The 18,044-nt window shown below is 36.0% G+C and overlaps 1 protein-coding gene across 4 annotated transcripts in view; it reads left to right on the top strand.

The window, feature by feature from the left end:
• UGT8 (UDP glycosyltransferase 8) overlaps positions 1–18,044 on the top strand; it is a 92,677-nt gene that overhangs the window by 71,300 nt on the left and 3,333 nt on the right. For all 4 annotated transcript variants that reach the window (XM_055274738.2, XM_063637957.1, XM_063637958.1 and 1 more), the window contains exons 3-5: positions 6,386–6,528; positions 8,068–8,144; positions 10,454–10,673. In XM_055274738.2, the coding sequence (XP_055130713.1) occupies positions 6,386–6,528; positions 8,068–8,144; positions 10,454–10,673 (440 nt within the window). The remainder of the gene's footprint in view (positions 1–6,385; positions 6,529–8,067; positions 8,145–10,453; positions 10,674–18,044) is intronic.

Below are 18,044 nucleotides of genomic sequence, written 5' to 3'. Positions count from 1 at the left end.
TTTTCATTTATGTGTTTTAAAGAGCTTTATTCTGAAAAATCTAAAACATAGTGAACAAATATAACTGAGAGAAAATATCTTGGTGCAGAATGACCTTTTTTTTTTTTCCTTTTCTCAATGTGGATATCATTTCATTCCATAATCTGTGTATTACTTATCAGCTATCATGGCCAGGGAAAAGAACAGCATAATTTTTAGTTGACAAAGCACTTTTATATATTTAATCTCATTTAATTTCTGCAATGTCCTTGTAAAGTATCATAAGTATTTTTAGAGATGAGGAAGCTGGGCCTCAGAGGGAATAGGTGGCATCATTAAGATCATACAGCAAATTGTGGAATTGGGGTTTGAAGCAAGCCTCTTGCCAAACAAATCAGTGAAAACAATGATTGGTGCATTTTTATTTTGAATGGTGACCTTTATATTTTCAGTGTTGTTTGTTGTTGTTGTTTAATAAGTCTTGGTTAACTATATTAGCAGTAGTCAGAGATCACATTTGATATCCCAAGATTTTTTAAGAGCATTTTCTATCAAAATATTCACTGTCATTTTACCTACTAAATTTTGCAGAATGAAATTCTTTGCAACCCACCTGACCAAAGCAGAGCATTCTTTATATCAGAAACATTAAATGGGAAAAGAGGCCTATTGATGTTGGTGTTGGGAATAAGAAAAGGAACTCCAACACCCACCCCCCTCATCTCCCATTATCATCTCTGTGTAGGATTCTCTCACAGTCCAGGCATTCTTTTCCTCAGAATGGATGGGGCCAACAAAGGATGCAGTGTTATAGGTTTCTCCACTGTGCTGGCCCCTTCTCAAGGCTCCCATTCTTGGAGGAGAGAAAAGAGTGGGTTTGGGTTGCAGGCTGGTATCAAGAGAGATCTGGAGTGCAAACATGACAGCCTAGTGTGTCCCCACACCTCAGACCTGTTATCCTCTCTAGAGGTCTAAAAGACTCTGATGTCCTCAGAATCCAGGATAGCAAGGATGGAGTTGGGCTTGCACCATTCAACTTTTAATTATTCTTGCACTGTTTCTGAAGCTCATTTTTTAAGAAGCTACTTATGATTTTCTTGCATTGGGATGTGTTTTACATTGGCCACAATGAGTAAAAAAAATTTGTTTATTTTCGGATAGGGGAATGAGTATATTTTTAAGAAGGCATTACCCAACTTTAAAAGTTTCAAGATCTTGCTTTCCACTTCTTTGAATATTTTTTCACCATCTTCCATTGTTTGGCATCCCTAATATCAAAACATTACCTGAAAATAATGAAAATTTTATACTTTGGGAGTAGTTGCTCCCCGAGTCTGACTCTGGTGCATTACTTAACTTCTGTTCTGCCCCATCTCCAGCCTCACAGAGCCAGGCTGCTTTACTGGCTTAAGCTGGACAGCACCACATGGAGGGACATGGGAGGACAACACACTCCTCACTACTTCATTCTTCCTGTGGTCCTGTCAAGGCATTTGGTATATAATTACTCCAAGATAAGAAATCTGGCAATACTAGAAACAAATCAGTGTCTATCTGGATCACGATCATTAAAATAAATGCAAATACTTAACATATAGCAACTGATTATAGGAAATAGAATGTATATTATTCATATTTCCTTATTATGCTACCTTTTCCCATAAAAGACTTCAAACAGATGACTTAATCCTACAAGAAGATAAAATGATTATTTTTATTGTGAGGTTATCTTTTCAAAAGACATAGAAAATTACTTTATAGCTAAGTATAGGTAGGTATCTGTTACTTAAATTGCATAGGAATGGAATTATTCATTCTGATATAGTGAGGGGAGTGCCTATGGGTGTTGATGATTTCCAGTTCGGTATTTGGTGCCTTATTGTGATCATTTTCTTTTCAATTTGAAAATGTCAGTTTTTCCCCTTGGTGTAGGTTCCCCTGTACCCATAGAGGTAGTCTGGGATTGGGCATGTAAGCAGGTTGAGCCCAGATGTCGCTCCATTCCTGTCCTGCCATCTAGTGGAGAAATGTGCATGCAGTGCTGGTCTACTGTACAAGACGATGCAATTTCTAAATTCCTGTATTGAGTGAAATGGAAGGCCTATTCTGTACCTTATGCACAAATATTCATAACTTACTTAAGTAGTAGTAGTACTGATAGTAAATGGCCATTTATGAGTTATCAAAAAAATGGGTCCTTAAAAAATATGCTAAGTATAACAGTAACTAACAGAATCCCCAAAATGAAAAGTAATAAAATCTAACATTGCAAATATAAAAATGTAAAATAAAATTCTTTGGTACTGGCACAGAGATGGATAGATCATTGGAACAGAATAGAATTCAGAAACAGACTGTGAGGGTGGCATTTCAAATAATTGAGATGATGAGATATTAAATAACTAATGTTGAGAAGACTGGCTAACCGTTTGGTTAAAAATAAAGATGGATGTCACTGTTATTCTTTCCTTCAAAATAAATTCTCATTGGATAAAAGATTAAAACATTAAAGAAATGATGCTGTAAAATTATGAAAAGAAAATATGGACCATTTAAAAGATAATCTTGAAGTGGGAAAAGCTTGCTAATAACAGTAAACCCAGAGGTCATTTAAGAAAAGACATTTATCCTTCCAGCAAACAAACAGAAACAGTTACAAGAAAATTACAAAAAAATAGTATCTAAAGGGTAAATTCTAGGTTCTATTCTTTAAAATGAATTAAATATTAATGAAATATTAAATATCAACAGAGTACTATATAGACAATATGAAAACAATTTGAACTTGTTTCTCTGATTATTCATGTGAAACAAAGGTTCTTTTAATGTTTATGCCGTTTAGTTGTTGTCTGTGAATTGGGTGCTTTCTGGTTTTCTGGTGTTTGTGGTTTTATTCCCCCTATTTTATTTTAGTATTAATCCTTTATTAGGTGTATTGTAATATTTCTGCCAGTCTATTAATTATTTTGTTGATTTTTAAAGTGTCTTTTTAAAATTATAATTCAATTTAACTTTTAGGCCGGGCGTGGTGGCTTGCACTTGTAATCCCAGCACTTTGGGAGGCCAAGACGGGCGGATCACGAGCTCAGGAGATCGAGACCATCCTGGCTAACACGGTGAAACCCCGTCTCTAGTAAAAATACAAAAAATTAGCCAGTCCTAGTGGGGGCGCCTATAGTCCCAGCTACTCAGGAGGCTGAGGCAGGAGAAAGGTGTGAACCCAGGAGGCGGAGCCTGCAGTGACCCGAGATCGTGCCACTGCACTCCAGCCTGGGTGACTGAGCGAGACTCTGTCTCAAAAAAAAAAAAAAAAAATTATAATTCAGTTTAACTTTTAATCCCTCTTTGACTTCTACTAGCGGAGGGATAGAACCTCATATTTTTTCTTCAATCAATAGCTGATTGTCTCTGTCATCATGTTCCATCGTCCCCATTTATTCAGGTTTCCTTCGTTCTTTGTCCTTTAGGAAAGTTTTCATGTTTTCTTCGTGTATATTTGGTATATTTCTGTTAGGTTTATTCTTAGGTCTTTATGAATTTTGTTGCTATTATAAATGAATTATTTAGTCCAGTTTTAAAATTTGGTATTTGACCAGGAGCAGAAGATATTTGACCAGGAGCAGAAGTACTTTTACTTCTAAAAATGTTACATTTCTGGAGTTTGGATTTGTGTGTGTGTGCGTGTGTGTGTGTTGAACACATTTACCATAGAGTTTGTTTTCTAAGAGTTGTTATTAAATAAATTTGCCTTTTATAACTCGGTCTTACATTCCAAAAAATCTTGTATTTTTATATATAGCTAAGATATCCTGAGGGCCTCCCAAACCACTGGAAGATATCAGTATACTTTTCATGAAGTTCCAATTTCAAAGTTTTGCCATGAGTTCAGCAAATTTAAGATTGCTTCAACTTCTGGCTCTTGCATCTGTTCATGACTGCAGAATCACCTGCTTGTCAGCCGAATCCAAAATCCAACCCCTTCAATGTTCTCATAAAGCATCCATCACACCAAATGTCCTGTGAATTTCGGCTGAAGATTAGAGATCATGGGGAGGGGTTACACTGAGGGACAGTAAGGCATCCACTTGCTCACTATCTCTGCTCTAGCCTTTCATCTCTAACTCAGGAAATAGGAGTTTGCATGTCACCTTGATTCCCACTCTTCCTTCTAAGCCAAGTGGAATAATATCTTCTAAAAGTACTGAGTTTTTGTCCTGAAGGAAACATGATGAATATAATTTTTTCTACTCTTTTATGTATCAGTAGAGGCTATATATGGTGCTTACATACACCATATGTATTCATATAATTTTACTGTGTAGCATTTATATTTAAGTGCATCTAACTTACGACTGTACATAAAGTTTTAAATCATTCTGCTCTTGTTTATTACTTTCAACCTATGCATAACACTTAAATTTTCAGCATCTTACATATACTTGGTAAATGTAGCAGAATATAAAAGTTTTAATTCAAAATTGATATAGTCTCTATTTCTTTTATATACATATGTTCTTTGACTTACAATGGGGATCTGTCTTGATAAACCTATCATAAGTTGAAAATATTTTAAGTCAAAATGTGTTTAATACACCTAACATACCAACGTCATAGCCTAGCCTACCTTAAACGTACTCAGAACAATTCCATTAGCCTACACTTGGAGAAAATCATCTGCCAAGACAGTATACAGTTGTGTTTGGCCATTCACCCTCATGACTGCATTGCTGACTAAGAGCTACAGCTCACTGTCACTGTCCCAGGCATATGACAAGCCTTGGAAAAGATCAAAATGCAAAATTTGAAGTACAGTCTCTACTGAAGGAGTATCGCTTTCACAGCATCATAAAGTTGAAAAATCATAAGTCAAAGATTATCTGTATTTATAAATAGAGCTTCCTGGAAAATACGATGTTTTGGTAAGGTTTTCTTCCCTACCAAATAATGGTAGCCTATTTTACTCATTCAGTAGCTAGAAGGATGTACCTCCTTTCTGTCATCACTCTCGGTCATGCAGTGACATTATTCGCTAATTTTTGAGGGACATAAAATGTGGTCTCCTGTCCCCTGCTGAGTGCAATAGAGAAAGTTAATACAAATCTCTTTTGGTGATAAAATGAATAGAAAAGAGAAAAAGGGAAAGGAAGGAAAACCTAGGCTTAATGTTCCATTAAATACTTAATTAAGCTGTGCAGTGATGCCATCGTGACCCTGCTTTTTTTTTTTTTTTTTTTTTTTTTTTGGAACAGCATCTCGCTCTGTCGCCCAGGCTGGAGTGCAGTGGCGCAATCTTGGCTCATTGCAAGCTCCGCCTCCCAGGTTCTCCTGCCTCAGCCTCTCGAGTAGCTGGGACTACAGGTGCCCGCCACCACGCCCAGCTAATTTTTTTTTTTTTTTTTTTGTATTTTTAGTAGAGACGGGGTTTCACCGTGTTAGCCAGGATAGTCTCCATCTCCTGACCTCATGATGCGCCCCGCCTCGGCCTCCCAAAGTGCTAGGATTACAGGCGTGAGCCACTGTGCCTGGCTGTGATGATACTTCTTATCGTGCAGTACTCCTTAGCTACAAATCAGGTTATGCTACAAAGTGCTGCGAAATGCAGAAGCATGGCTGACACAGCCATGGCAATAACTCATTCTTACTGAGCAAGAGACCTGCAGGGTCTGTGAGATATAACTGTGGCAGCTCACTCTACACATTATGAACACACAATGAGTCAGGCTTCTGCTTTCATGACTGCATTATGGCATAGGAGTCATCAATGGACAGCAAGTGTGTCATTCTTACAGTGGAATTAATGTGTTCCTCAACGTGCCGTGTCTCTATTTGTTTTCCTATGGGAAACTGAAGCTGGGTGTCTTTGGCAAAGATTTATTCAAAGGGATGACATCATTAAAAACAAGCTTGTGCCTATAGAATAAAATGAAGTAAGGATGGTATTTCTTAAAATGAACTGCTTTGATTTTCAATGCAAATCAATCATACTGGCAAAAATTTGTAAATGATGCATTAACAAATTTTTGCCAGTATGATTGATTTTTCATATGTTTAATCCACATCTTTTGCCTGTGTCTGCATACAAATTTTTTTCTGACCATGCATCATTTGTCATTTCCAATTTTTGCCCTTTTTCTGAGATTTTAAGCCTTTAGCTACTGATTTTTTAAGTTGTTTTTGTTACTTATTGATCTTACCAAATAAACCATATATCCTCATTTCAGTTAGCATTATCAGATGAAATGTTGTAAACAAAAGCAGTTATTTAGAAGAAAATATCGTATCCTTTACTTTCTAATTGTTTAAGAAAATTACTTAAAAGGTGTTTTTTTTTAACTGGGCTGTTAATAACACCAATTATAAACTAGATTGGTCTTCGTAAAACTTACTGCCATGTTTTGATTTACAGGATCTCCAAAGATGGGTAAATGGTGCTAATGAACATGGCTTTGTCTTGGTGTCTTTTGGAGCTGGTGTCAAGTATCTGTCAGAAGACATTGCTAACAAACTGGCAGGAGCTCTGGGGAGATTGCCTCAAAAAGTGATTTGGAGGTAAGGTAACAATGTAGATTGTTTCTTTGCTCTTGACATTCAATATCTCCTTGTTTAGTCCACAGGTCCCAGTAAAGCACAGCACATTGTTTCCCTGACAAGATTAGCAAGATGCTCTTGACTTTCATTTTGTTTCTTAGCGTATTGAAATCTAGGAATTAATTCATAAGGCTCTATGATGGATAAAGAAACCTCTGACCTATAGCACAGAAAGAAGATATGATTCAGAATGACTTTTCTTTGTGTCAGATGCATACTTAATGTTTCTCTCAGAGTTCTACCCTCGTTTACTCTTTTATTATTTATTATGATTTTTAAAATTAGTTTTAATTGCATGCCTTTTTATATACTCCTTCAAATCAGTTTTGAAATGAGGAAGAAAATGATGGATTAACGAATACCTAAAATACCGTGGACTCTTTTGGGCTCCCACTTTGTCTCTTTTACATATGTTTTTGATTTATTTTATTTAAGAAACCCGGCGTTTAAAAACACAATCACTTACCATTTAACACAGTTTAAGACAGAACCATAGATTGACCCCAGCTTCTTTTGGAAGGCATTGCCAACACATGACTGTCTTTGGAATTTCCAACCCAGTGGTGAAATATCAGACATGAACACTTTATTTAGCGTGTATTTATTGAACACGTACTACCACTGTTGAACTCTAGGGATACAACGTTGGTCCCATAGTTACTACCATGAATGGAAGAAAGTGCCCCTCAAGCCATTGCAAGTAGGCTTTGAGTAATAGAGATTTTCCCTTTATAACATATGAGTAAGGATTAGCTCCCACTTCTCCTGGCTGAACTATGCAATGATATTTATTTTATTCTAACTGTTCAGGACTTTTCCCTTCAGATTCCAGTCCCATTGGGTTTCCTCTGTTAGGCTTAACTCCAGAAAGTACCTCTTCTGCTTCATTTAGGACAGTTTATGTCTACTCCATTCAGACTTTTTTGTCACCCTCTTAGTTGTTAAGCATATTTATGTTTTATCTTTTAAAGATCAGGCAGGAAGCAACCTAATTATGTGCTTTGCCCCACAAAACTTTTATTTCTGGTGAAGCTAAAGAAGAGAACTTTCTGATTTTTTTCAATACTTGTGCCTTCCCTCAGACTCAGGGTGTTAAGGATTTAGGGATATTGACTGCCATAGCAGTGGCAGCCCTCCCTGCCACTTCTTGTTCCAGCTTCTGGCTGCTTGTGGGGAATAACTTCTAGTGTAGGTTTATTTGTTTGTTTTTTGTTTGTTTGTTTGTTTTTCCCATCTCTGCATGTGTATAGGCATGAGGAACCAATGGAAAATAGATCTCTATGTAAGCAAATTATTTCTTGTTTTTCCTCCAACCAGTGAAAGTTTTTATTAAAAAGAAACTTAATCAAATATTTGTTGTTACCAAAGCATGGTTTCATTCTTAAGAATATCAACAAAAGATCATCAAACATTTATTTTAAATCTCATACTTAATCAGAGAGCCCATACTATGAGTAAGGTTTGATTTTTAAAAGACTAATTGTCTGGTGTACATTTTAGGTTTTCTGGACCCAAACCAAAGAATCTAGGAAGCAACACTAAACTCATAGAATGGTTACCACAAAATGACCTGCTTGGTAAGTCAGTGATGTGTGGTTACTTACTTGGCTGTTAGGTTTTAATTACGTAAATGTGACTTTTTTTTTTTTTTTTTTTTTACTTGAGAGGTTCATACAGTATGTGTGTAGTATATGGTAGAGTTATTATGTTTTTTATCCAGTATCTCAAGTCTTAAATTTGAGGCCAAAATTTTAACTCTTTATTTATTGGAAAACATTTTGCAAAATGTGAACCTTTGAGCCTCTGTATTAAAATTTTTAGACCAGCCATCAATTTTAATTATCTGGAAATTATGTACTTAATGAACTATATAAATTAGTAGTGAATAAGATTATACCTAATTAGAGTAATCAGGTGAAAGTAGAACAGTTAAAACAATAAGACTGTAGATTTAGGTTACAGGTTTATTACAGATGGTCTGAGAACCAAGAGAAATTAGAAGTTATTCATTTGTCTGAAACCAAAGAGAATCAGAAGACCACGGGAACAGTCAATTTATTTTAACTTTAATTGGATTATCTGCTCTGTTTAGTCCTAAATCATTGGGCATTTTTGAAGCATTTTATATTATTTAATCTTGGGGATTTTGATTCTCAAAATTAAAATAATAATTAGTGTATGCATATCTTTTAAGTGTGTTTGAATCTAGATAATTTAACTGAAAACCAGTAAAGAATTTTATTTATGTATATAATTTATTTTCATCTAGCTTATTATAATACTATTCTATAAATGCTAAAACTGAAGAAAAAAGAATACAAGGCAATTTACCTTTCTTGATCCTTGTATTTTTTTTATTTTTAAATCTTTTATGGCTTTACTATTATGACTTAGATTCCTTAGAAGATAGGAAAGAAGCAGGAAGTTTAAGATAACCTATCAACTATCTCAGTGCGACAGTGTGACACTGTTATGTATGAACATCTAAACTTTCATTGTGTGTGGGTTTTCCATTTGTTATTGTTTTTTTTTTCTTTTTTCTTTTTTTTGACTGTGAGGCTCTACTGCAAGGTCCATGCCTGAAAACTCTCCTCAAGTCGATAGCTGCTCTAGGCTTCTCAGTGTCAGCTCTCTGACTTTTTCAAGATCAGTATCTTTTTTAACAATAGGCATGATCCTTGTGAGTCCTCTAATAGCTTCTAACTATGATCAAAAGATTCTTCCGGGATGAGAAGTAGGAACCAAATCAATGTCTTTCCCCGCCCCTCGTAGCCACCCCTCCTTTTTACACAGCAGCTCTGCTTTATTTTACTGTTGGGCTTGGTGCTAGGTTTTGTTCAAAGAGAGGGGTTTTTGCTAAAAATAAAGTTTGAAATCCACTTCTAGGGCAGATCCTTTAGTTGGACCTAAGAGTCAGAAAAGCCACTTGTGGGTAAGGGCTAGAGACACTGACTAACCAATTCCACTAGACTTCAGAATGGAAGAGCTCTGGGAGCACCACTGAGACCATGGTTCCCACACATATTAATTTTGTACCTGGCACATGTGTATTTTAAAAGGTCGACATTTTGGCTAGCTATAATTTCTTTCTGGCCAATAACATATATCCTAAATACAATGTTTTTGTTTTGTTTTGTTTTTACAACTCTAATGCCAACTTTTGATCCCTTTTATGGAAATGTGGGCCATTTACCAGGAGAACAAATCTTGGTTTTGAACTTCCATATTAATTTTGACAAATTATCTCTTTTATTCTTATAACAACTAAATGTTATATGATGTCTCATGTCTTATAAATGATTATAAATCTTTATCTCTACATGTTTGAGCACATAAATGTAAAATTAAACCCTAAAATTGTGAAATATTAATGCTGATAGAACTTGAATGTTGTAAATAGTGATTACAACATTTCTTTTTGGAGAAGCACACAAACTCTTCATGGACTTCTGGAATCCAGCCCTTTTTTACATTTTTTTTAAAAAGTGTTTTTGACTTTAATATTGATAAACATTTGAGTAGCCAGAAGGTAGATGTCTATTTTTTCACTCTGGTATTGTTTGGCATTTCTTGCTTTCGTTGGCTTCGTAATAATTATGGGCCATTTAAATATGTGTTGTTAGTCGTGCAAAGTTTGTGTTAAAAATAGTAATGTACATTTCAACTACCTAAAAATGGCTTTTAATTGATATATCAAAATCTGACAATTATGTATATAACAAATATTTTAATTGGTGTAGAGCAGGAATCAGTGAAATTACACCTTTAGGAATCCTTTATCTGAAATGCATGTTTACTGTAGTGTCGATTTTTAATAAATTTCTGGGAAAATCTCTTCTGTAGAGTAATAATGTTGTAAGTTGTTTTCTTTTTCATCTTTCTTCAGGGCATTCAAAGATTAAAGCCTTCCTGAGCCACGGTGGTTTGAACAGTATTTTTGAAACTATGTATCATGGTGTGCCTGTAGTGGGAATTCCACTCTTTGGAGACCATTATGATACTATGACCAGAGTACAGGCAAAAGGCATGGGGATATTACTAGAATGGAAGACAGTTACTGAAAAAGAGCTCTATGAAGCACTAGTGAAAGTTATCAATAATCCCAGGTAAGGTTTCAATTAACATTAAAGCTGATGAACGTACATACCACAGTATATTGTCAGTAGCCAATTATTTTCAATAGATTTTCAATAAATTATCAAATTATGGAAATATCCTTTAGATTCCTATGATAATGCTTTATGCATGTTTTCTATAATTTAGAAAATGAAAACAGCAGTCATTTGACCACCATGTTATGACACCAGATAATATTCTACAAGGATCTTCCAAACAGGGAGAAACTGCAATGGGAATAATCTTTGGATATCTACATTGTGTCAAATGTTATGTGCTTTATTTCATTTTCATACTTATAACAGCTGTATGTCACAGTTTTTATTATCCACATTATAGAGGCAAGGCACTTGATATTAGAACTTAAGTAATTTGGCTTACACAGCAATTGTAGTCGAAATTAGAAGCCAGGACTGTCTGATTCCCAAGACAGTGCTCTTTGTACTGCATGGTAAGCCTGGTGTTGCTGGGTTTCCCTAGCACTGAGTATTGCAGAAATACAGAGATTTATTTACACAGGTGAATGATGAATCAGAATCTTTATTTTGCTTTTTAAATTATCGATGGGTCCTGAGTTAAGCTAGTTCACAAATCAGTCTCAAAGGGTGAAGAACTGGCCTGTGTAATTTTAAAACAAAGCAGCAGTTTTCTTCATTTGTAGACATTATATTTAATTTATCTTGCATTTCCAATAGCATTAAATATTAGAAGCGTATAAGCTTTTTCTTTTTATGCCTAGGAGATATGGCTTAACACTTGAGAAACACTTGAGAAACACTGCCACATTCTAAGGAACAGCCAATAATAAGAAAAATTATTTCATATAAAAGGGTGCATCTTGCATATAAAATGCTGAATTCAACTGAAGTTCATTATGCTGCCTTTATGTGAGCTCAGGGGTGACCTTCATGCTCTGGACTCTTAAAGGATCCAGTGTCGGATACAGCTCTGCCATTGGAGCAATGTGTTCCATAACTAGGGTTGCCTAAGTATATCCCTTCTTCTGTTATCTATAGTTTTTCTTTAAAGGTGTGCTTTTCAAAACATGGTGTTATTTCATATATATATATGCACACATACATATACATCATACATGTATCAATATGTGTGTGTATGTATGTATCTATCTGCAGTCTTTCAGGAAAGTTTGTAAAATATAGCCCTAAGCAGAATTATGGGGAAACAGTTGCAGAACTGCTGAGATTGGGTCAGATAAAAAGGAAAGAGCAAAAATCTAGGTTATTCGCAAGAAGTTAGTCCAGCCGTGTTTTGTGAGGCATGAACCAGGCTGAATTAGAGCAAGAACAGGTTACAATCTTAGGTCACATGGCAATTAAATTCCAGCTATAGAATATTGAAGATATGTAAGTGCTTAATTTAAGAGTTATTCAATGCAGTGAATAAATTTATATCATTCCCAAAAGTATACATATCAGATGAGTTAATTGCATGTAACTTGAAAACCTTAAATATTTAACTGAAAGGATTTTGTACATGGAAAGATGTCTTAGTCAATGTAAAAATGCCAATGATTTGTGTAGCATGTCCTTTGCTAAAAGTCATTATATAAACTGAAGTCATTTATCTTTGTTTCAAATGTGATAATATTCCACATTTAACAGGTGATAATTATTGAAAATATTGGTTTGCTTCACTAATATTGTGTCCGAGATATTCTAGTTTAAACCAAGTAACTAATACTGTAAAAGAAGTATTCCTTTTATGAAGCCAGCATTATCCTGATACCAGAACTGGGAAGAGACACAACACAAAAAGAAAACTTCAGGCCAATATCTCTGATGAACATCGATGTGAAAATCTTCAATAAAATACTGGCAAACCGAATCCAGCAGCATGAGGCGGGTGGATCACAAGGTCAGGAGATCGAGACCATCCTGGCTAACATGGTGAAACCCCGTCTCTACTAAAAATACAAAAAATTAGCCGGGCATGGTGGTGGGCACCTGTAGTCCCAGCTACTGGGGAGGCTGAGGCAGGATAATGGCGTGAACCTGGGAGGGGGAACTTGCAGTGAACCCAGATCGCACCACTGCACTCCAGCCTGGGCGACAGAGCAAGACTCTGTCTCAAAAAAAAAAAAAAAAAGCTTATCCACTATGATCAAGTTGGTTTCATCCCTGGGATGCAAGGCTGGTTCAGCATATGTAAATCTATGAAGGTAATCTATCACATAAACAGAACCAAAGACAAAAAAACACATGATTATCTCAATAGATGCAGAAAAGCCTTTGATAAAATTCAGTACCCCTTCATGTAAAAAACTCTTAATAAACTGGGTATTGATGGAACATATCTCAAAATAATAAGAGGTATTTATGACAAACCTACAGCCAGTATCATACTGAATGGGCAAAAGCTGGAAGCATTCCCTTTGGAAACCAGCACAAGACAAGTATGCCCTCTCTCACCACTCCTATTCAACATAGTATTGGAAGTTCTGGCCAGGGCAATCAGGCAAGAGAAAGAAATAACGGGCATTCAAATAGGAAGAGAGAAAGTCAAATTGTCTCTGTTTGCAGATGACATGGTTTTATATTTAGAAAACCACATCGTCTCAGCCCAAAAATTTATTGAACTGAAAGGAACTTGAGCAAAGTCTCAGGATACAAAATCACTGTGCAAAAATCGCAGGCATTCCTTTACACCAACAATAGGCAAGCAGAGAGCCAAATCATGAATGAACTCCCATTCAGCAATCACTACAAATAGAATAAAATACCTAGGAATGCAGCTATCAAGGGATGTGAAGGACTTCTTCAAGGAGAACTACAAACCACTGCTCAAGGAAATAAGAGAGGACACAAACAAATTGAAAACATTCCATCCTCATGGATAGGAAAAAATGAATATTGTGAAAATGGCTATACTGCCCAAAGTAATGTATAGATTGAATGCTATTCCCATCAAACTACCATTTACATTATTCACAGAATTAGAAAAAACTATTTTAAATTTCATACGGAATCAAAGAAGACCCCCTATAGCCAAGACAATCCTAAGCAAAAACAAACAACCAAAAACAAAAAAACAAAGCAGGAGGTGTTACGCTACCTGACTTCAAACTATACTACAAGATTGCAGTAACTAAAATAGCATGGTACTGGTACCAAAACAGACATATAGACCAATGGAGCAGAACAGAGACCTCAGAAATTACACCACACATCTACAACCATCTGATCTTCTACAAACCTGCCAAAAACAAGCAATGGGGAAAGGATCTCCTATTCAGTAAATGGTGCTGAGAAAACTGGCTGGTCATATGCAGAAAACTGAAACTGGACCCCTTCCTTACACCTTATATAAAAACTAACTCAAGATGGATTAAAGACTTAAATGTAAAACCCCAAACCATAAAAACCCTAGAAGAAAACCTAAGAAATACCATTCAGGACGTAGGCATGGGCAAAGACTTCATGACTAAAACACCAAAAGCAGTTGCAACAAAAGCCAAAATTGACAAATGGGATTTCATTAAACTAAAGCTTCTGCACAGCAAAAGAAACTATCATCAGAGTGAAAGGCATCCTACAGAATGGGAGAAAATTTTTGCAATCTACCCATCTGACAAAGGTCTGGTATCTAGAATTTACAGGGAACTTAAACGTATTTACAAGAAGCAAACAACCCCATTAAAAAATGGGCAAAGGTTATGAACAGACACTTCTCAAAAGAAGACACTTACGTGGCCAACAAACATATGTAAAAAAGCTCAATATCACTGATCATCAGAGAAATGCAAATCAAAACCACAGTGAGATACCATCTCACTCCAGTCAGAATGGTGATTATTAAAAAGTCAGGAAACAATAGGTGCTGGTGAGGCTGTGGAGAAATAGGAACGCTTTATGCTGTTGGTGGGAATGTAAATTAGTTTAACCATTGTGGAAGACAGTATGGCAATTCCTCAAGGATCTAGAACCAGAAATACCATTTGACCCAGCAATCCCAGTACTGGGTATATACTCAAAGGAATATAAATCATTCAGCTATAAAGACACCAAGCACATGTATGTTTATTGCAATCCAATTATAATAGCAAACACATAGAACCAACCCAAATGCCCATCAGTGATAGACTGGATAAATAAAATGTGGTATATATACACCATGGAATACTATACAGCATTAAAAAGGAAAGAGGTAATGTTCTTTCCAGGAACATGGATGAAGCTGGAAGCCATCATCCTCAGCACATTACACAGGAACAGAAAACCAAATACCGCATGTTCTCACTCATAAGTGGGACTTGAACAATGAGAACATATGGACACAGAGAGGGGGAAGAACACACACCAGGGCCTGTTGGGGATGGAGGGTGAGGGGAGGGAACTTAGCGGATGGGTCAATAGGTATAGCAAACCACCAAGGCACATGTATACCTATGTAACAAACCTGCACATTCTGCACATGTATTCTGTTTTCTCTTTTTTTAGAAGAAATAACAACAACAACAAAAACCCCAAGAAGTATTCCTTTTTTTAATCCACAACTTAAGTAAAATTACACATCTTACATCTCTGCTTCCTAATGCTTTGGATTCATTTAATAAAAGCCTATTGCTTTTTTGTTTGTTTGGGAGGATTCTTTTGAGTGTGGAGCTTTTATTATTACAAAATAAGTTAGAAAGATGGAGAGTTGATCATTATTAACTTAGCACATATCCAACCTGTGGTCAACTTTTATTAGAAGATATTTATACTTTTGTAAAATTTAATGTACATGTGAGCCTCTTACAAGGTAATTGTTTTATTAAAAGAGGCTTTATCTAAGAGATCTCTTGGAATAACTGAAGAGGTGTCTGGAGTGACCATTTTAATCACACTATTTTTTTGCAATATTCACATTCTTACTGGAAGGAATTTTGAGTTGTAAAATAAACTATGCTCATGGGACAGTGCCACTACACTAAATTTGAGACAAGTTTCAGCATGGAAAATACCTGCCCCTCAAAAATTTATCTGTGAATTCTCCAATATTCCTTTCCAGTTGATCCATGGACCTCCTCTGAACAGAATAGTCATACAAAATGAAATCCGTTAGTAAGCAATACAGCTTTATAAGTCTACTCCTAGGTGGGACTAAGATTCTGACTGATGAAAGTCCCTGTTCAGATAAGCTGAGTCAGATGTCAAGAGCTTTTCTGATAACTAGTTATCTAGGACCAAGTGAACATATTGGAGTTCCGTATGAGTTAATAATTTATTCAAGAGTACAAGAAGTCAGATTTCCCATTAAAGCATCTGTTTAATCTGTTTAATCATCACTAGAGAAAGGGTTATATACACAGTGACATTAAGGTACCTGAAGACTTAAGATTGTTTTTATCCTCCTTTTCCATCTCTGTTAAAATAAAAGATTGGATTTTCTTTTCTTTTTTTTTTTTTTTTTTATTATACTTTAGGGTTTTAGGGTACATGTGCTCAATGTGCAGGTTTGTTACATATGTATCCATGTGCCATGTTGATTTCCTGCACCCATTAACTCGTCATTTAGCATTAGGTGTATCTCCTAATGCTGTCCCTCCCCCCTCCCCCCACCCCACAACAGTCCCCGGAGCGTGATGTTCCCCTTCCTGTGTCCATGAGTTCTCATTGTTCAATTCCCACCTATGAGTGAGAACATGCGGTGTTTGTTTTTTTGTCCTTGCGATAGTTTACTGAGAATGATGTTTTCCAGTTTCATCCATGTCCCTACAAAGGACACGAACTCATCATTTTTTATGGCTGCATAGTATTCCATGGTGTATATGTGCCACATTTTCTTAATCCAGTCTATCGTTGTTGCCAAAAAACACATGAAGAAATGCTCCTCATCACTGGCCATCAGAGAAATGCAAATCAAAACCACAGTGAGATACCATCTCACACCAGTTAGAATGGCCATCATTAAAAAATCAGGAAACAACAGGTGCTGGAGAGGATGTGGAGAAATAGGAACACTTTTACACTGTTGGTGGGACTGTAAACTAGTTCAACCATTGTGGAAGTCAGTGTGGCGATTCCTCAGGGATCTAGAACTAGAAATACCATTTGACCCAGCCATCCCATTACTGGGTATATACCCAAAGGACTATAAATCATGCTGCTATAAAGACACATGCACACGTATGTTTATTGCGGCACTATTCACAATAGCAAAGAGTTGAAGAGTGGATTTTATTTTCTAAGATGTCACATTTCATTTTTGTATTTTAAAGATACTCCTTTGCCCCATAAGCATTTTCTCATAAAATGGAGTAGTAGAAACTTTCTAGTTTCCCTTTTGCCATCAGTTAGAAATTATGATAAATTACAAAGCAACTGAGGATGGCCTTTTAATATTTGGTGAGGTTTTTATACTTTTAATACAACTAGATTTATTATCTGGTTGTAATTTTCTTATGAGGCATTGAAGAGAGAGAACACATGCCTGTTAATTACATACTCTTATGTAATAGCCTTCATTTGTTTTTTCTCTCACTCCTAACAACCTTCTGTTCACTGCCTCTCAAATTTATTTGCATAATTGTTAAAACTTAATGTTTAGGTCTAGAGTCAAATAATAAAAAATAAAGGCTCATCAAATCAACTCATAAATATCTGAGTAGATTTTTCATTAGGCTTTGTAACCTCATAGCTCCATCCTCACATTTCTAGTGGCTCTGTGGCCCTTTCCTTTCATTACATCCCAAACTGTAATCATTTCCAGCAGCATGCCCCGTGTTCTGTGTTACTGTGTCCTGTTAATTAACTCTGCCATGTGAGTCATTCAAGATGGAAACATTGCAGTTACATATGATCTCTCCCTTTCCCTTCACATTTAATCCACACTTACCAACTCCTGCCAACTCTTCTACTACACCATTTCCCTTCCCTTTTTCTGTCTAATCCCACCACCATTTTTTTAGTCAGTCTCTCATTGGCCATTATTGAGGTCTTTTTAACGGACTTTCCATCACGAGTATCTTCCCTCTGCTTTAACAGCCAGTCTCCCTGATCTAATGGCTCTTTGGTTCTAAGAAAGAAGCTATTATATCTTGTCATTCACAATACCCATGGGGAAGACTCATCTTCTTCCAATCTAATTTCTAACTAAACTTCATACTTTTTCCAAATGAATTTGTTCTGGGCATATTCTCACTCTCCCACTTTTATGATTTAGTTTACACTCTTCTCTGAGTTTATCAGGTCTTCACACATGTCCAATCTTTTGTTCCTCTATAATGCACAACTCAGTAGTGCTATATCCTCCATGATAGATTTTGTATCTCTCGAGGTGGAAATTATTTCTTATGTCTAAACAATACAAATTTCAGTCATGAATTCATGCAAGGGGGCTTTAGCCGTTTGTCAAAGATT

This window comes from Symphalangus syndactylus, chromosome 4 (genome assembly GCF_028878055.3).
Source record: "Symphalangus syndactylus isolate Jambi chromosome 4, NHGRI_mSymSyn1-v2.1_pri, whole genome shotgun sequence".
Taxonomy (NCBI): domain Eukaryota; kingdom Metazoa; phylum Chordata; class Mammalia; order Primates; family Hylobatidae; genus Symphalangus; species Symphalangus syndactylus.
The sequence above is the reverse complement of the archived record's forward strand: the minus strand, read 5'-3'. Positions and strand labels throughout refer to the sequence as shown.